We start from the raw sequence: 25,611 nt of genomic DNA, 5'->3' as shown, positions 1-25,611 counted from the left end.
TCGGCTTGATTTGTAAGGTTAGGGTCGTACATAGAATATATTGGTTTGTACTAACCGATCTGAGAGAGGTGAAGGCAGAGCCTCAGCACATTGAAGGAGACAGGGTGAAGGTTGGCAGAGACTCAGTACAAAGAGCCCATTGGAATTAAATCTAAAAAAAGGGAAGGAATGAACATAAATAGGAAGAAAGGCAAGGCTCAGACTGCTCTTTGTGTAGAGGAATGTAAAACTGCGCTCAAGGAAGAGGAATCGTTGTCTTACTTCAAACCACACTTTACACTCACCTGTCCTCCTGGCTCTCTGTATCGCCAGACAGCTCCAGCCACCATCTTTTGAGAACTGCCATAAGCCAGTTCAGGCCGACCACCTTGTACCTATGGAAAAAGTATTGAAACATGGCACATGAAGAGTCAAGAAACAGTACGAAAAGAAACAGTGCATAAAAAAGTGAGAAAATCAGTGACAAACTAGAAATAGTGAATGAGAAAATAAGAAAAAATACGAAAACCAGGAGCACTGTGCATGAAGAACGCAGACAGCGAGCCAAAAGCAGGGAGTGTTAGAAATACGAAAATGGCACCAAAAGACAAAACTAGTAAAGGTGCAAAAATAAGATCAGAAACTAGTAGCACATAGATATAGGTGGATGACAAAGCAGACATCAATCACTGGCTGATACCAATGCCAACACCATATAAGCACATTACATTAATAATGAAATACATCTTCACCCTTCGTTCAGCAGTGTCGCTTGGCTGTACTTTCAGGAGATGATAGAAAAACAAACAAAAAAAAAAAAACTTGATAACCATTGCACCATGGCTTGCAGGGAAGGACTTAAGGACACTTATGAGACCAAAACGTTTTATACACGGCAAAAAAACACCCTTAACGACAATCGTAGAACCCACTTCCCTGGACTTTAGAAGCAAACGTCAGAGAAGGAAAACCAGCTTCTGCAAATTGAACTGCAAGAAACCATCAGAAACCTATCCTCATCCCGGACACAGTGTGTTGGGTCTCAGCTGGAAACGCAGGCACCGGATGCCGTCACCAGAGTCACAGCTGGATCAACATCCTTCAGAAACATTTTTTGACCTCCATTTAAACCGGATGCCATCACCAGGGTCACAGCTGGCTCGCCATCCTCCAGAAGAACAAGTTACTTACCTTCGGTAATGATGTATCTGGTAGAGACATATGTAAGTTGTAGATTCCTTACCTTAGAATTTCCCCCAGGTGTCAGTCTGGAGCTGGAAATTTTCTCTTCAGCAATACCCCTGCGCGATGGTAGGTGGCATCGATCAACTCCACATCCATCGTCGGCATTGTGGTCGCCGGGATGACTTTGTTGTGCCTACTTAGACGCCGCCCCTGCGTGCCGATGTCAGTTCGGACAAGACTTTCCACGTCAGAAGCGCAGAGCCATGATAGACACTGACCATTGGTGCTCCACAACTAGGGCCCTGTTATGGAGTCCCTTTCCCTAGAAATCAGTTCGCAGAGCAGGAAGGATGGGTGGGGCGGTAAGGAATTTACAAATAACAAATATCTCGTACAGATATACATCGTTACCGAATGTAAGTTACTTGTTCATCTGAAAGAGACAGTTAGTTGGAGATTCCTTACCTTAGAATCCCAGCAATACCATCACCGGAGGAGGGTCTGTGAACAAAGTTCACACAAGAATGTCTTCGTGGTCCGAACGGGCAAAATAGCAGTTCCTTCAGACTTGGCTGTACAGGCAATAGCGTCCGGTGAACGTGTGCAGAGATGTCGATGTCGCTGCCTGACATATCGAGGAGTGGGACTCCATGTGCCCATGCAGTGAACACTGCCGTAGCACTAAAGGAATGAGCATGCAACCCCACTAAAGGATCCTTCTTCGCTAAAGCATAGCAGATCTTTATACAAAGGACAACCCATTGGGAGTTGAACAGCCCAGCCTTTCTCGGCACCCACATATCCAACAAAGAGCGGATCATCCACCCGGAAGTCTTTGGTGCGCACGTTGAGTCCAGGCGGTGGAGTCTTTCGTCCTCCATGGAAGGGTGCGAAGGTGGGAAAAAGGTGGGCAACGTGATGGATTGTCCAACATGAAATGGTGTAACCACTTTAGGAAGAAACAAAGGCCTTGTTCTAAGCACCACTTTGTCCGGATGTACAGAGAAGAAAGGGGGCTTGGAAGATGGAGCCTGAAGCTCACTCTCTGAGAGCAGAGGTGATGGCAACAAGGAAGGCAGTCTTGAAGAGACTCGAGGGGAGCACACAAGAAGTGTGAGAACAAGATTCAAGTCCCACTGGGGCATTATGAAGGGAGATGGAGAAAACAGAGGAGTAATGCCCTTAAAGAATCTCTTAACAATAGGAGATTTGAACAAGGATGGCTGATCTGGCAGCTGAAGAAAAGCAGAGATAGCTGCAAGATAACCTTTGAGAGTGCCCAGAGCAAAGGACTGCTCCGGCACAGAAAGTATGAACAACAGGACCTCTGAAAGACGAGCAGAAAGGCGGTCAACAGCCTTTGGTGTGCACAATGCCAAAAACTTGTTCCATCAACAGGCGTATACAGTTTTAGTGAAGGGACGCCTGGCTGCCAAGATGACCAACTTCCGGCAGAAGGTTGAAAGCTGTCAACTGCTGCCGTTCAATCTCCACGCAAGCAGGTGGAGGCTGGACAGGTTCGGTGAAGAACCGACCCCTGCTGCTGCAACAGAAGATCCTCCCGAAGAGGTAGTCTGATCGGAGGAGCGATGGCCACGCTCGGAAGCTCGGAGTACCAACTCTTAGTGCCCAGTTCGGAGCCACATGAATGACTCGGGCCCGGTCGCGCTCAATCTTCTTGAGCACTGGTGGCAGAAGTGGTACAGGCTGAAAGGCATACTGGAGGCCGCAGTTCCACTCGCGTCAAAAAGTGACACTGAGCGAGTGCCGCCTTGGAAACTCCAACGAGTAATACTGCTGACATTGTGCGTTCTCTTTGGTGGCGAACAGATCTAAACAAGGCTCTTCCCATCACTGAAAGACCTTACACCACCTCCCAGTGAAGACGTGATTCGTGATCCACCAAGCACCGACGGCTAAATTTGTCAGTCTTGGTGTTCAGAGAACCAGCCAGGTGTTGAACCACCAGGGCTATGCCCTGATGTTCCCACCACGTCCAGAGGCAAAGAGCCTCCTGACAGGGTCCACGACCCCACCCTGTTGGTGGTGGTGTTGTCTGTAAACACCTACACCACTTTAGCTTTGAGAGAGGGAAGGAGTGCCTTCAGTGCCAGTCTGATCGCCCAGAGCTCCAGCAGGTTGATATGTAGACCGGGCCCCGCGGGAGACCAGATGCCTCTGATTTCCACCTCTCAGATGGCCGCCCCATCCCAGGAGTGAGGCGTCTGTCACTACTGTTAGATCGGACTGTGGAAGGGAGAGGGATCCGCCTTGGACCCAATCTTGGCCTGTTAACCATCACTGCAGCTGTTGTGCAGTTCCCTCCGAGATCTGAACGTAGTCAGAAAAATTCCCCTGATGCTGCGCCCACTGGAACTTCAGGTCCCACATCAGAGCCCACATACGCCACCTGGCATGATCTACCAGCAGGATGCAGGAGACCATGAATCCCAGCAGCCTCAAGGTCATTCTCACCGAAAAATGGGATGGAGGCTGAAACATCAGTATCATAGCCTGAATATCTCAGACTCGCGGTTTGTCAGGAGGATAGGCCCGAAACGGCAATGTGTCCAAGACAGCTCTGATGAAAAGGAGCATCTGAGAAGGTGTCAGGTGACACTTTGGCACGCTTATAGTGAACCCCAGCGAATGCAGGAGGTCTGCCATAGTCTGAAGGTGGGAGAAGACATCCTGGGGCGAGCCCACCTTCAACAGCCAGTCGTCGAGGTTGGGGGGACGACTGGTACCCCTAATCTGTGCAGATGAGCTGTGACCACCGCCGTCACCTTTGTGAACACCCGAGGGGCACTAGTAAGGCAAAGGTGAGCTTAGAGAACTGAAAATGCTTGTGCCCTACCGTTAACCGAAGGTAATGTCTGTGGGCCGGCAGGACGGGTATATGGAAATAGGCAAGTCCAACTCCACCATTCATTCTCCGGGGTCAAGGACAGACAGGACCTTGAGCCATCGTGAACATTTTGAACTTCTCCTTCGGGAGGAAGTGGATGCGGGGCCATAGGTCTAGAATAGGACGCAGGCCTTGGTCCTCCGAAGGAACCAGAAAGTAGCTGAATAGAAATCATGACCTACTTCTGGCACAGCGACCCCCTCTATAGCTCCCTTGCCCAAAAGAGCTGAGACTGGTAAATTACAACATGTGAGGCTGCCCCATGCATTAGAGGTCACCCCTCCCCCCCATGGGTGCTCCTGCAACCTCACATAACGTTCAACCCCCTCCCACCTTCTCTCATATACAGACGCACAAAGGCTGCCCTGTCCCACCCACTCTTCATCGCCAGCTACCCTGCACCCCCAGACACGTGAACCCCCTGCATGCACATGCCCCTTTCCTCCCTGCTCACCTACCATTCCCTCTCCCCTCACTCCCCCCCTCCCACTCCCTGGCATCGCAGCAAAACCGATGCAGCACACCCAAGCTCCACCCAGTCACCGAGGAGAGAACCCTCAGAAGGTGACGCACAATACCTCCCCCTCCCGTGCCTTAGCCCCACCCCCGATACAGAAGCACCAACCAAGAGTAGAGTAACCCCCTCAGCGCTATAAGCCGACACGGGCCGTGGGAGCTCCCACCAACTGCCTCAACCCACACTCTCAGTCGACTACAGGTACACGCCCGGGCCTCAGCCGGATGAATGAAACCGCCGTCCCTAAGGCTTCATGCACTCGGCCACTACCGGACCCGCTACAGCTGCACGTCTCAGGTCCCGGGGTCCTCCTTCTCTCCCCCCCACCCCTGACACACACCAATGAATACTTCTCTCATCTCCTAAGAGACACACATCACACACGTTCCTCAATTGTTTTTGTGTGGCCAATGTTATTTCTTTCAAGATGGAATTTCCTGCAAAATGTTACAATTACAACACCAAAGAGCGGAGACCTCCCAGCGGAGAGGTGTATAATGATCCTCCGACATGCGATCGTAAGGTAAGACGGTGGCATGGAGAGAGGGGTAGTCTCGAAGGGGAGGGAGTAGCCCCTTCGAACGAGTTGCAAAACCCACCTATTCAACATGATGGAGTGCCAATGGAGAGGTGATGGCGAATCCTGCCTCCAACTGACTAAAGATGGGCCTGAAACATCGGATTAGGAAGCAGTGGCGGGGGTGTTGGGAGATGGTGGACTGACCTGCCGGCGTCTAAGGGCTACCGATGTGGCAATCATTCTTCCCAGTGAGTCAGTGGTATCCAGTTCACACCAAATGGCAAATTTGGCTGCATCTCTCCCATCCACAAACGCCTGGGAGAAAACGACCCAGGCCGCCTCCGGGCACTGAGGCAGCACCTGCAAAACCATATCCCAGATGCCATGGGAGTAGCAGCACAAAAGGCACGCGGTATTCACAGACCGCAGTGTTACGCTGGAGGAAGAGAACATTCGCTTTGCAAGATGGTCCAGCTTCTTGGATTCCCTATCTGGAGAAGCTCTCAGGGGGGAGTGTGTTGGGTCAGGAAAACTGGGTCGCTCATGGCCAGGCAGTGGGGACAGGCAATTGCCCCTATGCTGGGCTTGGACCAAGTGCCCAGGAGGACATCAGTAAGGGCTTAATTGAATGGCAATAGGGGTCCAGAGGAAGAAGCCGCCGGCTAAAGCACCTCTGTCAGGAGGTTAGTCCTGTCACCGAAGGGAGCTCAAGGCCAAGGACCTAGGTCGCCCTTCTTCTCACCACCACAGGATAGGAGGCTTCCTCTTCCGTAGCCAAGGTAGGAGGAGAAAGCAAACTAGTGTCTGGAGAGGTGTCAGACCACTGGCGTCAGACAGGTCTTCTCGCCAGTCCTGTTTTTCCAGCTGGTCAGTTAAAGGGTCGAGCGACCCCCCAAAGTCCTCATCATCACCCTCTGGTCGATAGGGAACACCAGGGATGAACAGGGGAACAAAAGCACCCTCCGCATTGGTTAGGACTTTAGTCTGGCTCTGTGTCCAGGACGGAGTTGGCCGGGGACACAGCTGTTGCCGAGGATGGTTGTAGGAGAGTAGGGTCTGCTATCCTATGGTCACCCCAATTTTTGCTTCACTGGTTTTCGACTTACTGAGGCTGTGGGCCTGCTAATCAGACCCCCAGCCTGCTGTTCTCTCTCTAAATTTAGAATACATGTGCTATAGGTACATACCACAATTGGAAATGGACTCCTTGTCAGCCCCTGTACCATGCACTATAGGTGCCCAGGGCATAGGTGCCACCAAGGCCTACCAGGGGCTGAAGCATAGCTTTTGCCACCCCTGGCTGGTTCTTAAATTGACACAACTGGCTGATCACTCAGCTGGGGCAAGTGGGTGTAATCACCCCTTGCTTAGATATAGTATACCTATATCTAAACCTATAACTGGACACATATAAACCTGTGAGCCACTCCTATGGAAGGCCTCATCAATCCTGGAGGCAGAGTGCGTGGTTTTATGTGAGATGGAGCTCTGGCATGAGCTGAGCCTGTCTGCAGCTGTCGGGAACAACTCCCTAAGCTGATCCAGGATAATGCCATACCATATACTCTTAAGCGCCTTATAATCCTCGCGGTTATATAGCAACTTTGGTTTGGCTTTATCAAAACATGTCGTGTAAGGTGTCATACGAATTGGAATACTACCCCCTCGCCAGTTCTGGCGACGGGGGTAGCATTCCACCCTTCTAGAGGGATAAGACATGTTACTTTACTGAAACGCGGTTGATTTAAAATGAGCCTCAGATCCACAAAATGGATGCCTCTGCTACAGACACAAGTCTGGCCTCCTGGCGCGGAGTCATCCCTGAAGCAGGCACCAGCGATGATGCGCCAAGTACCATGTCTTGCCAGCCGACCGACGGGGAGAAGGTGAAGAGCGCATGTGCTTCTTCGCCTTCTTGTGCTTTGACTTACCCGAGGACCTCGACGACTTCGAGTGCGTCGAGGAGCGGGGGCTTCGCAAATGACCTTCTCGAATGAGACCGGGAATGATGCAGAGCCGAAAGCCGGGCTTTCGGGACTGCTCTCGCAAAGTCTTCGGGCTCATTGCCCAGCATTTAGAGCATGACTTTGGGTTGTGGTCCCGCTCCAACAACCACACGAGGTGCTGATCCGTCACAGACACCATCTTGAGAGACAGGAGCCGCAGGGCTTGAAGCCAGCCCGACGTTGGGACATCCCTCGCACACCAGGAGTCCAAGACTAATCTGCGCTAGGCTGGCGAAGAAAAGGAACGGACGTCAGCGCACAGGGGCGGCATCCAAGTAGGTACTGCAATGTCATCCCAGCAACCACGACGGACATGACAGATCACAAGTGGGGTATCATGTAGCCAGCAGACAAATGCGGGAACAGAAAATCCCAGATCAAACCCACAATTAAGCACAGCAACACCACAATGGTCCAGGGAGATTAACCCCAATAAAGCACACATGGCCAGAGGGGTTACACTCAACCAGAACATGCAATGACCAAGCGCTCTCCATGTTGGACATCTAGGCCCGTTATCTACTGGCCCATTGTGTCCACGCAAGGCTGAGGCCCACCTACATTCTTCGTCTAAACATTAAAATGGTCAGCCTTCCTTTCCAAATATGGACTGGCAGAACCTTTTTACTTAACCCATTGCACTGAATAAAAGCCCACGTTAATCCGATTGCAAATCGACACAGTCCTCAGACCCCATGCCTGTATCTGTTCTCCTGGCTGCACCGTTTAATTAATCAAACTGTTCCTGTTTTGCAAAACGACTCTGGTCCCTTAATTTTTCTCAAGTTATTTCATGTTCAAGAAACATTTAGCGAGCCAGATAGGAGCCGATTTGTACCTCGAACCCGACTGCAGCAAAATGTAGTGGATCCCGTCCAGACAGAGTCACATTTGCACAGAAAGGAAGGCGAGCAGATGCCGCAATTGATTAAAAGTTCTGCTGAATCCGCGGTGGAGGTCCGACCTGAAGCATCCGTAAGAGAGGGTAAGAGACTACATCAGAACCATAGTACAGCATGTGGAGTATGACAAACTAGGGAGAAGCGCAAACAATTAACCCGAGCGCCCTGCCATTGACAGAAATCAGGCATATTACATACTTTATATGTCCTAGCTGAGCAGGCGCAAGGCGACTTCACAGGCGATCCCACAAAAGTCACCTTTTTTTCGATAGTCAACACAATAAATATTCACTTTCCTAGCGTGCTAATTGTCAGAGTCGACACCTCAATCTTATTTTTTAGTCTAAAAGGGCTTCTCAGTACCACCGGTTTACCGGTACCGTGGGTCTCTGAAAGAAGTGAGAGGTGTTGGTCGCTTGAACTGCTGGGCGCAATAGATGATACACTTTTTTCACTGGGTGTGAAACAGATGGTATACTATTTATTTATTTATTTTTGCAATTTGTACAGCGCGAACAAATTGCCCGTAGGCGTCTCGGCGCTAGAAATTGTGCATGTATTCCCGAAGGCTGAGCCTGTAACTATTCTTGATCAAACAGCCAGGTCTTTTTTTTCCTGCGGAAATGCATCAAGGACGGGCTGTCTTTGATAGAGGCTGGCAGGGAATTCCATAATCTGGGAGCTGCCACTAGGAAGCGTCTATCGCCCCAGTTGACTGTTTTTGTTCGCGATATATGCAGGAGTTTAAGGTTGTTGGATCGGAGCGATCTTGTGGAGGACTGGAACCTGAGTTGGGATTTCAGGAAGTGCGGACCATAGTTGTGCAATGCTTTGTAGAGTATGCACAGCGCTTTAAACTTGATCCTGTTCCGAATCTTGAGCCAATGCAGGTCCCTTATTGTCTCAGAGATTGGTGAGAACTTCGGGTTCCAGACAGGAGACGGGCTGCAGCATTCTGGAAGGTCTACATTTTGTTGGTCACTCTTGCTTGGGCGTTGATGAATAAGCTGTTACAGTAGTCAAGAGATGACAACATGAGGGCGCTTACCAGCGTCCTACCTGCCGTTGTTGGTAGGAACGGCATGATTTTCTTGATCAGCCTGAGTTTATGGTGGGCGGTTGCTGCTATTTTATTTGAGTGGGCCATGAAATGTAGTTTCTCGTCAAAAATCACCCCTAGATTTCTAACGGTGGGGACTGGTATAGGTAGGATTCCGTGAGTAGGGGGCCACAAGGTGGTTGTCCATCCGGGGGAGAGATTTCCAAATATGACTACCTCCGTTTTTTCAGAGTTTAGCTTTAGGCAATTGGAGGCCATCCACTCTCCAATCGCCCGCATGCCCTCCTGGAAGTTTTCTGCTACCTTTTCTCCATTTCCGTTGATGGCCAGCACAAGCTGCGTGTCATCTGCGTATGAGGTAAGGCTCATCCCATGGGCCTTGATGAGAGGCCAGGTCCGACACATAGATATTGAATAGTGTCGGACTAAGGGATGAGCCTTGGGGAACCCCACACGGTAGTGACAGCTTGTGTGATTGAAAGGGCCCCAATGTGACCACCTGTGATCTCCCCGCCAGGAAGGAGGAAAGCAGATTTTTAGCCATGTGGCGGATGCCCAGGTTTTCGGCACGGTCGACCAAGATCTTGTGGTCGACCGTGTCGAAGGCTGCAGACAGATCGAGCAGTACCAGTATTGCTGTACCTCCCTGGTCCCAGATCACTCTTATGTCCTCTGTTGCTTTTATTAAGGCAGTTTCGGTTCCATGGTACTTGCGGAAACCAAATTGGGTGTTGTCCAGTAGTTGTTGTTTCTCTATGATCTCTGAGAGTTGTATGTTCATAACCTTTTCCGCTACCTTAGCTAGAAAGGGGAGACTGGCTATGTGGCGGTAGTTTTTTTAGTTGGTCCTTGTCCAGATTGGCTTTCTTAAGTAGGGGTTTAACCAAGGTGTTTTTCAGGGAGTCAGGGTATATCCCTGTTCTGAACATTGTATTGCAGATTGAGACAATGTCAGGGGCGAGATAGTTCATGATCGGACGAATGACTTTAAGAGGACAGGGATCTAGTGCTGATCCTGATTTAATAGTGGCCGTTATTTCCTTGATTTGTGTTTCTCCAAGGTTTATGAACTGAGATAGTTCGGTATTATTAATCCCGTTGTTGGATATGGGTGAGTTGATTACTGTTTTCGTGGAGAACGCTTGGTATATATCATTCACCGCTGGGTGTTACACAGACGGTACCATTAGCCGCTGGTGTGATACAGGGTGCAATTCGGACATTTAGGGTAAAGGATTAGGACCTGGGAGATGGAGTGCAGCTTGTGTTTGGCCAAGAGGGGCCTGTGGTTCTCAAGTTATTCCTTTTTTCTGCAAATTGTTATTATCTTTGCCCCAGAACCGATAGTGACAGACTATCAGGCTCACTTAGCATTGTATACCGCACAGAGGTAGTAATTGACAAATACATTAGAGCAAGAAAGGGGAGAGTCTATGCAGCATTCATAGATTTCTCCACGGCATTTGATAAGGTCGACCGCCAGGTACTGTGGAGAAAGCTACATGCCTTGGGAATGCCACTTAGACTCTTATGTTTGATTCAGGATCTACACGATAATACGTGGTGCAAAGTGCTGTTGGGGGGAGAAAGGGGTCTTTCCCGGCTCATTCCATCGGCGAACGGCCTTAAACAGGGCTGCCTATTAGCTCCCCTCTTATTCTCCCTTTATGTTAGCGACCTTCCCCTCACTATATCTATATGTGAAGGAATTGCACCACGCTTAGGAGATAGACACATTTCTTGTTTAATGTATGCAGACGACATTTTAATTTTAGACCTTACTCCTAAGGGTCTTTACAACTGTCTGCATGCACTACACAGCTTTTCTGAAAAGCATTTCCTGAAAATAAACATCTCTAAAAGCAAGATAATGTTCATGGAGGGACGAAACAAATTGAAGTTGGAGCACGTAAGCTGGGAGCTGGGAGGCCAAAAATTAGAAAGAGTAAAGACATATGTTTTCCTGGGTATGGTTGTCAACAGTAGCTTGAGTAACAAATATAGAAAATAGCTCCCGTAAGGCAAAGTCCCAGGGAAACGGCCTAAAAGCATTGTATAAATCAACAGGGAAGAGACATTTTGCTCACCTGCTGGAGGCTTTTCGGGCAAAAGTCCCCCCGACTCTGCTTTACGGTGTAGAACTAATCGACTTAGTGGAATGGGGTTTCTTGGACACCGTCGAGGGCATCCTCTTGAGAAACTTAACTTCTGTTAACAATAGTTGTAATGCACCAACCCTGCGTTTAGAACTTGGTCTAAGAAGTAGCTGGGCACAAGGCTTAGCAGGAGTTATCCGTAGGGTTACCTGCTTAATTAAAGGAAAGCCAGCTACTCTCAGATCCCTTATTACAAAAGAGTTGATGGGCCCACTAAAAGAATATTCGATTCTTATAAAGAATTATAGGAAGGCCATAACTCTCTTGGACTTGGATGAAGCATCTCTTTTAGACCTCTCCATGAACCAATTAAAACTACAACTAAAACAAGCTACATGGAAGCTAAGTTACGAAAGGGATCGAACTTGTTTATACAAAAGAAGGGGGTCATCCAAGCTGTCGATACTTGTTTAATCAGACAAATACAACCCTACCTGTCATGGAACATACCTCACGGTTTACGCCGCTTTTGGCTACTTCTCAGGCAGGACCTACTCCCCCTGAATAAGTTGTTGGCCAAATGGCACGGCATATCCAATGTGTGCAATTACTGTAATCTTTCAGTTCAAGATTCTACACATGTCTTGCTAGTTTGTCAAGCATTATTGACTTATCGCCGCCTCTGGGTAAAACCGGTATGTGTCCAGTTTGGTATTTCATCCGCAAAATCCCTGTTGGATGCTATCTTTAGTCCCCCAAATGGAATTATTTGTAACAAAATTTTTAATTTTTTTAAATGTTTCTTAGATCTATATTAACTGAAAGGTATGTTATTCTTGTATATCTCCTGCCTGCATGAGTTGTTTATACATGGTCTCATTTCATTATATTTTGTCTGTTATTGTATAATATGTGGATCTCCACGGAATTCCAAAATCATATTTAATAAAATTGAATTGAAATTGTATACCGCACACATCTTCTGTAGTCACAAGGTAGCATATGCTAGGAGCAGGCTGAGGACTTTGACAGTCATAATTTTTCCTCCGTCACTTTTTGGGTGTTGGTTGCTTGGAACGCTGGGCGTGATACAGATGGTATGCTTTGCCCCTCGGTGATGTACCAGTGCAACTGTGCTAGTCGATTGGACCGCTGGGTGTAATACAGATGGTACGCTCAGCCCCTGGGTGTGATACAGTGTACAATTGATTGAGCTAGCGACTTGGACCGCTGGGCATGATGCAGAAGGGACGCCTGACCAGAATCTGAAAGTAGATGCAATTATTTGTTGCGCTACCCGCTTGTACCACTGGGTGTGATAAAGGGTGCGCCTGGCACCTGGAAATGACACAGGGTGCAATTGTTGATGTGCAATGCTGTATTGCTGTTAATTTTGCAAACTGTTTTGTTTTAAGTGTGGTGTTTTAGCCAATAATTTAATGTTCCATATGAAGGTGCTGCCATTTCTCAGAACTTTACTGAACATCAAAGCAATATCGTTCAGAAACTTTTTTATTAACAATTGCATTTCTTCAAGGCTGTAGCCTTTCATATGCATTGCGGTTTGTGTTTATGAAGTATTCATGTTGATGGTCGATGCATCTGTACATCGCGCTGAGCTCATAGTACATACTTTAGAACCAGTAAAACCCTGTTTGTATTTTCCCCACAATTTCAGATCGAAACCAGAGAGCCCCTAAAAACAAAGACGCTAAGTTATCTTGTGCTATAAAAAGATCAAACCGATCATGGAGACCCCATTACAACACATTCAAACCAGGCGTCCCACACAGGCCAAAAAAAAGTAAGAAGGTTTGCCAAGAATGGCATGCACACCCGAAGGAACACACATTTGCCCTCCTTTGGCATGGGACTTTTGACACCAACATGCTTGAAGACCGGTCAAAAGAAAGATAAAAGGGAGGCAATATTAGAACTATGGGCCACCCTCGAGGAGGTCCAGATCGATAATCCTGCACGACAGATAGTAAACCAGGAGTCAGCACCTCTTGCCCGCTTTTCCTGCATTCTATTATTCCAAGCCACTGACAGAGGAAGCCAGCAGGCCTCCCACTGAATAAGGAGCGGTTAGGCCCAGGCATGTACGATTAGCTGGTCCAGGCAGTCACTGAGCAACCCCAGTCCGGTGCATGGTCTCACAGAAGTTCGACCACCCTGTCCGTCGCACCCGACACACAGAACCCCAGCAGCACAGAGAGCACGCACTCCCACTGGTTCAGGCGAACACACACAAGTGACCGGAAGATTCGTGGAGGCTCTTGACAGTAATACAGCTAGCAGGAGTGAGGAAGGGGACCCCTGTTCACCAGGAACCAATGGCAAGGGTGAGACACAGGACCTCCCCAGTCAAGCAAAGGAGAACGGGAGCCACTGCTCGAGGCAGAAGAGGCACGCCGTGACACGCCTCATATGGTCAACCCCTAACCGACCAGAGGGAGAGCCAGTGGTCATGGCACTTGTGAATAATATACCATAGGACTCTGTAAAAGACGCATGAGCAGCAAGGTCACGTAAGTGTAGGGATGGTCCACCTATGAAAAAAAAATGCAGCAATTAAAAGGTTCTCGGGTACAATGTCAAGAATCCCCTTCACTGAACCCCTTAAACTAGAGCTAGGAGTAATTTGGCATAGAGGGGAGGGCTAATGGGTGTTGGCGGACTGTTTAGGCAGTTGACACGTGTCACACTCACTGACCCGTAGTTGAAGCAGCTAAAAGGACAAAATCTTTTGCAACTAGTTCAGAGTTCAGATTACACTGCACATGCATCCACTGGGTCCCATGGGGCAAAGCAAGAAATGGGGGCAAAGCATGTGGGGCAATGTCATAGTGGCTAGATCCCATGCACCTTTTGTAACACCAAGTTCCGGCCATGCCACTACTACAGCACTTCTGCCTGGGTGCGGCTAAGGAAAGGCTGTCTGGCCTAAACTATACCTGAACGCGTAGCTTTCGTACAGAAGGCACCATGTAAGGGAGACAGAAACCCACTGCTAGGAAATGTCCCCACTAATCGCAGGGAAAAGAAGGTAGAGTATGAGATGGCTGCTCCTTTGCCTGACTGGGTAGAGGGCTTCACTATGTCATAAAGTCAGTGTAGTGCAAAGGAATACTGAACCCTACATCTTGTGGAGAGAGGCAGAGCTCTCCCACGGGAGGTACCATTCCTGGGGGTGTCACTATGTCATGAAGTCAGTGTAACTCAAGGGCATACTGAACCCTACATCAATGCTATAGAGAGAGGTAGGGCTCTTTCCCGGGTGGCACCATTCTAGGGGGCTTAACTATGTTATGGAGTCAGAGTAACTCAATGGTACACTGAACCCCATGTCTTGTGGAGCGAAACAAGGCATTGGGAAGGAGGGGTTGCTCTGTCATTAAATCAGTGTAGCACTATGGAATACTGAATCCGACATCTTGTGGAGAGAGGCAAAGCCCTGGGGGGCAGGCACACCCCATTCCAGGAGTAGTCAGAGTAACTGAAACCTACATCTTGTGGAAAAAGAGACCCTGTTCGTAGAAGGGGGGTGGGGGGTGGGGAACACCTTCACTATGCCATGAAGTCACCTACAATATGCCATGAAGTCAGTGTAACTCAATGGTATACTGAACCCTACATCTGGTGGAGAAAGGTACAGCTCTCCTGTAGGAAGCTGGCTCGGTCTATACTACACCAGAGTGAGGTATAGAGTGCGCAGAGTCCAGTGGAACCCAAAGCTAGGAAGAGGTTAGAGACAGTACCTTACTCTCGATTCATGGTAGTGTGGTCGAGCAGGAAGGCTTCATCAGAGGATAGTGTGCACACACTCGGGCAAGAAATGATGTCACACACTGAAAGATTGAACTCAGACCGATTGTTTATATTAAAAGTATTTCTTTAGTTGTATTTTATTTTTTAGAATCAAGCCAGGCCTGGTACCGGTAAATAGAATTGTACTTTTACAGACAGATCAGCAAGCTGGACGATGAGGTCACCTGTTACAGGTTTGTAAAATATTTCAACACAGTTTTTTGAGTACTTTTCCTACTCCGTGTGATACGCTCAGGTAACACACTGGGACCTTTCCTTCACAAACACAGTTTTTTAGGTTTCCATACGAAATACAACTCCAGGTAAGCAATCAGTTTTTGGGGTCGAGTTTCTGGGTTTAAGGATGCACTCAAAAAGCAGCCTCAGCGGCACTAGGGCGCCCAGATGCAGAGTGTTGAGTCCCAATGTTAGCCTCGGGGGCTCGGGGACCGTCGGTTGGCGGCTCTTCTCAGACAAGCCACAGGGCTGAGGGAACAAAGATCCAAGGTTTGAGTTCAGGGCAAAGAAGGATTCACGTTAGCACACAAGGTGAACCTACAGCGGCACATGGGCGGCCGCGTGCAGGATCGACGTGGAGTGCCCTGTTACTTTCAATGGGAGATCTCCAGTCGGAGCAAACACTGCAGGTTCGGACAGGGAGGCTTTCTGGAGAGGACTACCAGTTGGAGAGGTAAGATGGGAGGCTGGGGGTTGCCTGGATGCAACAAAGATAAGCTTTTTTTTTTTTTTTTTTAGGTACAGGTTGGGACCAATGGGTCCCTTCCTTGGGGTGGGTACACCGCCTTTTATGCCATCCTCCAGTGGGAGGGGGGCATAAGCCTCACTCTGGTTGGCTCGGTCCCCCCCCCCCCATCTTCAAGATGGTGGGTACCGAGTTGTGCTTCACCTCGCCTCACCCACCTGAGGGGGTGAGCCTCCTATCTTGGTTTTCCTGCCGATTCTCCCTCCCAAAGTAGGGGTTAGAAACTGTGGGGGCCAGTTTGCTGGGAGCAACAAATGGCTGGGTCAGCTCACAAAAGCGGTAAGCCTTTGAAGCTTCTCCTTCGTGGACCCTGCCCATCCTGGGGAAGGTGGCTTGGCACCTCCACTCAGGATGTGCTTTGTATCATGACCCCTGAGAGCAGCAGGCTCTCGCCCCAGAGGTCCAGAAACAGGTCTGACATCAGTGTGGGTTTAATGTGCTGAGAAGATACCAAACCTCTCAGTTTCCAGTAAAGCCATTAGGGTGCTGTGGAGTTGTTAATGACAAACTCCCAGACAATACATCTTTTACGGTTTTCATGCACTTATAACGTCTAAGAATGGACTTGGGCACTAGAGGGGCACAGGGCTCATGCACCTGTACCCTCACCTGTGGTATACTGCACCCAGCTGGAGGGGTGACGTACCTATACTATAGGCTGTAGGCATGCAACTCCTCACTTTACTCTGCACTACAACGCGCAGCCTGCTAGGGGAGAGTGAGTGTGAGTGTGTGTGTGTGTGTGCGTGATAAGGTGGAGGGCCTTCAAGGGTGGCACAATAGGCGCTGCAGTCCTTAGAAGCCTTCCCTTGTCACAGTGCCTTTGGTACCTTTTACAAAGGACTTACATGTGGCCAGAAAGGTGCCAATTGGTGTTGCAAAGGTACAGTTGTATGGAAACAACAATTAGCAGGAACCCAGGGAACACTTAGTCAAAAGCATCAACATTAAGGGGGATACCATGCAAAAAAAGGGCGCTTTCCTACAGGGCTTCGCTAGGTCATGAAGTCAGTGTAACTCAATGGTCTAGTCGAAGATACAAGGCATGGGGGGGGGGGGGGGGTGAGGGGGGGGGGGGGGGAGGTTGGGTTTGCTATGCCATTAAGAAAGTGTTACAAGGGGGTGGTGATGGACGGAGCATTTGAATCAATCAAACACTCACACCCAGTCAAAAGATCTGGGTTTAATCCATCACCGTTCTTTAGCCCACTCTGCCACCTCAGTTCAGACATGGCTACATGCAAATCAGTCTGACCCTGTGCCTCATGGGAACAGTCCAGCCCGAACTGCCAAGCCATGCTTTCCCTGGACCGGAAACAAGCTTCCGAGGACCGGTTTCTGGCATTCCTGCCGTCTTCAGCCCGACTTGCTTGAATCCAGAGGCAAAGTGAGCAAGGGACTCACGTCTGAGCATACCCTGCCACACATATGGCGGCCAAAAGCGGTACAAAAGGGGGTGGTGATGGACGGAGCATCTGAGTCAATCAGTCAAAAGATCTGGGTTTAGGCACAGGGTCAGACTGATTTGCATATAGCCATGTCTGAACTGGGGTGGCAGAGTGGGCTAAAGAACGGTAATGAATTAAACCCAGATCAGTTGACTGGGGGCGAGTGCTTGTATTGTCAACGCTCCGTCCATCATTTCCTTTGGTTTTTCATTAAGAAAGTGTAGCGCCACGGAGTGCTGAACCCTATATCTTGTGGCGAGAGGCACGGCACTCCGGGGAGACACCATTCCACGAGGGCTTCACTACACCATGAAGTCAGTGTAACTCAATGGTATACTAACCCTACATCGTGTGGAGAGCGGGGGGGGGGGGGGGGGGGAAGGGCGCCATTCCAAGTGACCTTTTCGTGAACATATCCCAGTTGTGTAAGCCATGCCAGCTGCAAGGGAACAAGTGCGGCTTTAGGAGTAAAGACTTCAAGTCAGTGAGGACAAGGAGAGCAAAGGACAGAGGCTCAAGGGCAGCGAAGAACTAGTGAGTAAAAAAATATACTTACTGTTCATAAGGACGCGTAATTAATTTTGACACCATGGGCAAGAGATCAACACAGCACCCGGGCGAGACGCACGCCTTTTCTTCCTGTATGCTGAAAATACAGAGGGGAATTACACCCGGATCACCCAAACACCCATGTGAAGAACAAGAGACGGGTTTGCTTAGACATACCTGTTTGTGAGGCTCGGCAGGCAGTCTGCTAACACACCGAGGTCTTCGATCCTGCAGAAGCAAAAGAATAGGTAAAGAAACATGCTTTATTGTTGAACACGGTTCCGAATACCCTGTCCACACATCCGACACCTCTTCATGCATCCCTCAGTTGAAATGCAACGTTCGTGCAATCATGCCACACTGCTGACATCCTCACCATCCACCCTTCTATCACACACTTCCAACATCAGACACAGAACACGTAACACTAGCACAAACTACAACAATGGGTAGGGTGGGATGCTTGGAGAAATGCTAAGCCATTCACTACTCCCAAGCGAAGCTGCGCGGCCACTCCGGCCCTGTGCAAGCGCAGCTGCGCGGCCACTCTGGCCATGTGCAAGCACAGCTGCGCGGCCACTCCGGCCCCCGTACAAGCACAGCCGCGCGGCCACTCCGGCCCCCGTGCAAGCACAGCCGCGCGGCCACTCCTGCTCCCGTGCAAGCACAGCCGTGCGGCCACTCCTGCTCCCGTGCAAGCACAGCCGCGCGGCCACTCCTGCCCCCGTGCAAGCACAGCCGCGCGGCCACTCCTGCCCCCGTGCAAGCACAGCCGCGCGGCCACTCCTGCCCCCGTGCAAGCACAGCCACTCCTGCCCCGTGCAAGCACAGCTGCGCGGCCACTCCTGCCTCCGTGCAAGCGCAGCTGCGCGGCCACTCCTGCCCCCATGCAAGCGCAGCTGCGCGGCCACTCCTGCCCCCGTGCAAGCGCAGCTGCGCAGGCCACTCCTGCCCCCGTGCAAACACTGCTGCACGGTCATGTTTCTAAAAAAAATAATCAATCGGAGACTTGCCCAGATAGAGAGGAAAACGCATATCTTGCCCAAAGTACCAGAGAGGGAAACATCACTGTAGTTCATACATAAACACCAGGAAACACGTAAAAGCACAGCAGACAAGAAGTTCTTTCAGCACAAATTAGAACCACAAAACCTGCAGTATCAATCCAAGATGAGGAGCACCATAGGAGGACAGCCCGATTCATTCCAACCCCAAGACGAGGAGCGCTATGGGATGACTGCCTTATTCATCTCCACACCAAGACGAGGAAGGCCTTTTTTCATCTCCACCCCAAGACGAGGACCACTATGGGAGGAAGGCCTTTTTTCATCTCCACCCCAAGACGAGGACCACTATGGGAGGACGGCCTTTTTCATTTCCACCCCAAGACGAGGAGTGCTATCGGACGACAGCCTTATTCATCCCAATCGTCTTGCCTGGAACTGCACACCGGCCAAGTTAAAGATCGCAGATCACTTCTAATTATACAAACGAGTAAGGAGCCTGGATGGAGCATGATGTACAAAGGAGTGCTGCAACTGCAAAGCCTGCCATATGCGAGAACATTGCATATGAGCTCGAAAACATCTTTTTAAAATGCGTGTAAGTACGTTATGAACTGCACCTGGAAGGGACGCCCCCTCCTACTCAGGATTCGCACCGTCTCTATCAATAGTTTTTCCTGTATCTGTGCCAGAGTTGTGGTGGTAACTGATTTGCAAAGATAAAGTGTGAGAAAATGGGGTGTATGATATGATGTGATTGTGCAACCTCACCGTGTAATACACTTATCAATCCCTTTAGGTCCAGTTGGTTTGATCTGCAAAATCCTCAACTCAACCCTGGGTAGCTATGGCACTGAGCAGCAAGGCTTACATAGAAGAACAAGTTAAAAGCACCAAACAATTCATCCCAACCAAAATACTGAAGTGATACTCAAGAAATCTGACACCAATTTATAACAAGCATTATGAGGCTTTTAATTTGGAAGAAGTTTTAGTTGCTCTTAGGGCTGTGGCTGGAGGTAAGGCGCCGGGACCTGATGGTGTCCCTGCGGATGTGTTCTTGCATGACAAAATACGATGGAGTAGATATATCAAGTTGTTGGCAAACGCAACGGCTCAGGGAGCCCCGATCCAGTTGTCATGGAAAGGGGCCGTGATAATTCCAGTATACAAAAAAGGAGATAAGTCGCAGCCAGGGAACTATAGACCATTCAGCTTAATTGATACGATCCAGAAGGTGGTTGGGAGGTTGATCCTGAATAAAACCCTAGATTGGATTGACGAGAATAGTATACTGTCCCCTTTCCAAGCAGGTTTTCTTAAGTACACTAGCACCACTGACCAAGTCTTCACTTTTATCCTTTCATACTGGAAGACTGTGGTATTGAGCAAGGGCAGTCTTTATGCTGCCTTTGTCGATTTACGTGCAGCCTTCGACCTCGTCCCCCGGTACCGGTTATGGGTGACGCTGAGGGACTTTGGTCTTTCATTGTAAATTTTAACTTTAGTAATGAGGCTGCATGAGGGCAATTATGCTAGTATACAAGGGGGGGGGGGGCAAGGTAGGGTCACCGACCAGTTCCCGGTCGAGCGAGGAGTGCAGTAAAGTTGTGCCATGGCGCCAACCTTATTCTCCTTGTACATTAATGGTATAATGGACCGGTTGCTGCCAGTGAGCACAGACGCTCCTTCTCTAGCCGGTCATAAAATTCCGATTTTAATGTTTGCGGATGACACGCTAATAATCTCTAAGACTCCCAGTGGCCTTCAGAGAGCTTTATTAATTTTCGAAGATTTTTTTTGCCGCCCAAGGCCTGGAAGTCAACGTGTCTAAAACTAAATTCATGGCTTTTAATCCGCATCGTAATATTAAAGGGAGGGTTTTTATGAACAAACAACCTCTTAAACAGGTTAGAGCTTTTACATACCTGGGTATACAGTTAGAGAGGAACCTCAAGTGGGATTGCCATATAGATTTAGCTGCCCTAAAACATAGACAGGTTACGGGAGCTCTAAGCCTGGAGCACAAAATGTCTCCAACAAAACCTATGAGCTCAGTACTCCAAGTTTATGAAGCTAAAGCTGTTAGCTCCGCGCTTTACGGGGCTGAATTATGGAGGGGGGTTTGTAAAAGCAGCCTCTTTAACGTTATCGGAAAACAGGTTCCTCCGTACCATAGCCAATCTCCCACAAAGCACCCCACTTAAGCCACTTAGATATGATTCGGTTAGAAAAGCTATTACTGATGTCGCCAAGCTGCGCCCTATTTTATATTGGCGCAGACTGTGGACGACACCTGAACTCTCATCATTTGCTCAGGGTTTCTTAGATGTAATAAAATCCGATGTTTTTAAGAATATTGGTTGGCTAAAGTGTGTTAGGAATATTCGGATTGGCTTGGGAATGCGAATGTTATGGGAGAACCCTGTAGAGGCTTCCTTTCCCTCCAAAAACATTTTGAAAATGAAGTACTGGGAGTGGGTTGCTGTCAACGCTTGGAATAGTACCGACTCATCCTCCTTGGCGGGAGTTTTCCTTGAAGCAAAACTTATCCCTAGATTGGAACCTTATTGGGATAGTATTACTAGGCCTGGAGACAGGAAGCTTTATTTCCAGTTTAGGGCAGGTTCTCTACCGCTCCAGTCCTTTAAGGGCAGGTGGACGAGTGCAGGCGATGATATCTGCCCTGCATGTATGAGTAGTAGTGAAACCACAGGCCGCCTGCTTTTTACCTGCCCTGCCTATGCATTGCCTAGACGTGTTTGGTTGACCCCAATGTGTAAAACACTGGGTACATCTAGGACATTGAAGCAGAAAGGCTCATGCGAACCAGCTCTCTTCCGTTCATTTCAATAGCGGTAGCTAAATATCTAGGATGGCGTGGGCCATTAGGCTGAAATGGAATTATGGGTAATCCTTGGGTAGTTCATTGTCATTTTCTCGATATGCCCACTTAATGTAGTGTTCATTTTAAAATTGTTTTAATTATTGTAAAAGAGTTTTATAATCCATCTATTGATCTTAAAACACAAACTTTTAGTGCAAAACCGACCAGTCTTCTTCTTGGGCCACGATAGCAGTTAGTACCTTCTCTTTTTCATCCAAACATAGGGCGCTCTCTCGTGTGTGAGGGTGAGCTGTTCTTCTCTCGGGTTCAGCATCAGGTAGTGGCTCTGAGTAGAGGGTGAGGCCTGCAGTGTATTTACATCCTCCAGCGAGAGATGAATGCTGTACGTCTCAAGCGTTTTGAATCTGGTGTTGCACCTTTAGGAATGGGTGTGTGCATTTACTTATTTCTGACACACCATTTAGATAAATGTTGTGCTTCCAGGGGTGGACAGATGAAAGCACGGTCTCGAGAAGGGGAAATTAGTGCCTCGTGGTAAGTAACCCATGTCATATGCTCTGCTGCGATGGGTAGGCAACGCTAGGAAGAACCAGTGAGAGGATTCCAGCACTCCGCCCCAAAAACTACATTTTTAGGTCCTGCACAGGCACCGCTTGCGCAGTCTCTTTGAAGCATGCTGCATTGAGGTTGGGACTTGAAGCTCCGCCCATCTTTTCAATTGGCTCCTGTTACTGTCCTTTCTGAATGGTTGCTTTTGAGTCCTGAACAGGCCAGGCAGCCCCTACTTGGTACCGCCTTGTCTGAATCTGTAACCTCCCATGAGGACTGGAATATTTACTTGTGTTACAAGGTCTGTTCTATCTACAGACTGTCAGCACTATTTTCTTTAATGACTTCATTCTAGCTGCTGTTGAAGGCACGACAGGCTCTCCCAAACCCACCCTATTTTCCTGAGAGCGTGGAACCCAATCATGGATGCTGCGCTTGGTCTCTGAAAAATTCTCCCAGCACGGCACTTCTGCATGCGCTATGCTGCTTAAATGCTTTTTCTTTGGTAAAAGCGCCCCATACCACGCTTTCCCTTTAATGGCGGCTGCGCAACTTTCTTTAGATGCGGGTCGTCTAAAGAAAGGGGCATGGGCGTCATTAAACTGAAAGCACGGCATGGGGCGCTTTTACAAACAAGCATTTGCAATGCAATGGGTCTCGTATTTGCCAACACAAATAAAAGACATTTCATTTACAATGCCAGTAGCTCAAAATCTCGCAAAATGCGAGACCCATTGCATTGCAAATGCTTGTTTACTCTGGCATGAGCCCTATGCTGCAAAAAAGCAGGCCTTTTGCTATAATTTGATGCCATCGACAGAAGGAGACCCAAGTGAGCTGCCTTACTGTTTCATAGCATGACAAAAAAGGAATATGCTACTTACCAGTATGCATCTGTTCTTGGCATAGAGGGCTGCAGAGTGGCACATTTATGAATAGATCGCCATCTGGTGTTGGGCTCAGATGATTGCACTGGTTTTTCTCTTGGAGAAGTCTTTTGTCGTCACAAGACAGGTGACTCCTCCTTTGGGTGCTAGTGCGCATGGGCATCGGCTCCATCCTTAGATTGTTTTGCCATAGTAGGGTTAGATGGAGTAGTATGATAGAACACAGATTGAAATGCCCATGTAAGTGTATCTAAATAAGATCGTGTTGGAACAGACACTGGTTTCCGGGGAGGCTGGGAGGGCATGTACCACTCTGCAGCCCTCTATGCTAAGAACCGATGCATACTGGCAAGTAGCATATTCCGTTCGAGGCATATGGGCTGCAGATGGTACGCAGTTATCTCCCTAGCGGTGGCCACCAGTGTCTGTTGCAACAGTCTGAAATAAAGTCTTTAGTACAGCTTGTCCCACTCTAGCCTGTTGTGTTGCCTGCACATCTACACTGTAGTGTTTTGTGAAGGTAAGCGGTGTAACCCAGGTAGCTGCTTTGCATAGGTCATCTAGAGGAATGTTTCCTAAGAATGCCATAGATGCTCCTAGTTTACGTGTAGAGTGAGCTCTAGGAGGAACAGTTAATGTCCTTTTTGCTTTTAAGTAACATATTTGTATACATTTTACAATCCACCTGGCAATGCCTGCTTTAGATATAGGGTTGCCCTTATGTGTAGGAGAAAACGCTACAAATAGTTGTTTGGTTTTTCTGAAAGTTTGTGTTCTTTCTATGTAATACAATATTGCCCTTTTGAAATCTAATGTATGTAGGGCCCTTTCTGCTACCGTGTGTGGTTTTGGAAAGAAGACTGGTAGTTCCACTGGCTGATTGATGTGGAATGCTGAAATTACTTTAGGAAAGAATTTTAGGTTTGTTCTAAGAACCATTTTATTTTGGTGTAACTGTAGGAATGGTTCTTGTATTGTGAATGCTTGTAATTCACTTACTCTTCTGAGTGAAGTAATAGCTATAAGAAAAGCCACCTTCCATGTGAGGAATTGTATTTCACACCTATGCATAGGTTCGAAAGGTGGTCCCATTAGTCTGGTAAGTACTATGTTGAGATTACAGACTGGGGAAGGCAGTAGTCTTGGTGGAACGACTCTTTTGAGGCCTTCCATGAAAGCTTTAAATGCTGGCACTTTAAACAGGGATAGATGTCTGTTTTGTAGGTACGCTGCTATAGCTGCGAGATGTACTCTAATAGAGGTGTAAGCAAGGTTACATTGCTGCAAGTGTAGTAAATAGCAAATAATCTCTTTAGTGGATGCGTCCAGAGGATTGATGTTGTTACTGTTACAGTATACAGCAAACCTTTTCCACTTTGCTGCATAGCAGGCTCTGGTGGTAGGAAGTCTTGCTTGCTTAAGGATTTCCATACAGTTTGGAGGTAAATCTAAGTATCCAAATTCTATGACCTCAGGAGCCAGATCGCTAGGTTCAATTGTTTGGGATCTGGGTACATTATTTCTCCATGGTTCTGTGTAAGTTGCATGGGTAATATTCTTAACTTTCGATGTGGCACCTGTGAGAGTTGCAGTAGTGTAGTGAACCACGGCTGTCGTGCCCACGTGGGTGCTACTAGTATCATTGTCATTGAATGTTGTTGCAGTTTTCGAACCACTAATGGAATTAGTGGGAGAGGGGGAAAGCGTAAGCAAATTTGTTGGACCAATTTATCCATTACGCATTGCCTTGGGACAGGTGGTGTGGGTACCTGGATGCGAAGGTTTGGCATTTTGCGTTTTGATGAGTGGCAAAGAGATCTATCTCTGGTTGTCCCCATCTTTGAAAGAATGGCTGCAGTATTTGGTTGTGCAGTTCCCATTCGTGTATTTGTTCCGACTCTCTGCTTAAGATGTCTGCTATCTGATTTTGAACTCCTGGTAGGTGTTCGGCTAACAGATAAATCTTTTGAGGAATGGCCCATCTCCAAATGTCCTGCGCTAGTCTGGATAGTTGGAGAGAGTGTGTCCCCCCTGTTTTTAACTATATTACATTGCAGTCATGTTGTCTGTTCTGATCAGGACTGCTTTGTTGAGAATCTGCATTTGAAAAGCTTTTAATAGTAGAAACACTGCTAGTAGTTCTAGAAAATTGATGTGCAGTCTTTTTTGCTGTACACTTCATCTTCCCTGCACTGTACATTTCTCCATATGCGCTCCCGATCCGGTGAGCGATGCATCCGCTGTTAGATTCACCGGTGGAATCGGTTCTAGGAACGACCGCCCCTTGGAAATGTTTGTTGTGTTCCACCACTTCAGAGAGCGATGTGTGCAGTCGTCTACCAACACCAGATCTGTATCGGACCTTGAGCCTGATTCCACTGTGTTGCTAGACACTATTGCAGTGGAGGCATTTGTAGTCTGGCATATGGTATTAGCAGTATGCATGAGGACATCATGAACACTCGAGCTGTTAGTGAGTGTTGTGGTTGAAATTTTTGGATCAACGTGACCATTGTTTGTATCCTGATTGGATTGGGGTATACTTTGGCTCTTTGTGTCTATAGTAGCCCCTAGATATTG

At 48.3% G+C, this 25,611-nt stretch overlaps 1 protein-coding gene across 3 annotated transcripts in view; it reads right to left on the bottom strand.

The window, feature by feature from the left end:
• KATNBL1 (katanin regulatory subunit B1 like 1) overlaps nucleotides 1-25,611 on the bottom strand; it is a 127,583-nt gene that overhangs the window by 23,507 nt on the left and 78,465 nt on the right. For all 3 annotated transcript variants that reach the window (XM_086936909.1, XM_086936908.1, XM_086936907.1), the window contains exons 6-8: nucleotides 17,921-17,971; nucleotides 17,751-17,840; nucleotides 285-374 (exon numbers count right to left, since the gene is read on the bottom strand). In XM_086936909.1, the coding sequence (XP_086793035.1) occupies nucleotides 285-374; nucleotides 17,751-17,840; nucleotides 17,921-17,971 (231 nt within the window). The remainder of the gene's footprint in view (nucleotides 1-284; nucleotides 375-17,750; nucleotides 17,841-17,920; nucleotides 17,972-25,611) is intronic.

The sequence above is a fragment of the Lissotriton vulgaris genome, chromosome 9 (assembly GCF_964263255.1).
Source record: "Lissotriton vulgaris chromosome 9, aLisVul1.2, whole genome shotgun sequence".
NCBI classification, from domain to species: domain Eukaryota; kingdom Metazoa; phylum Chordata; class Amphibia; order Caudata; family Salamandridae; genus Lissotriton; species Lissotriton vulgaris.
Note: the sequence above shows the minus strand (reverse complement) of the source record. Positions and strands in the feature narration are given on the sequence as shown.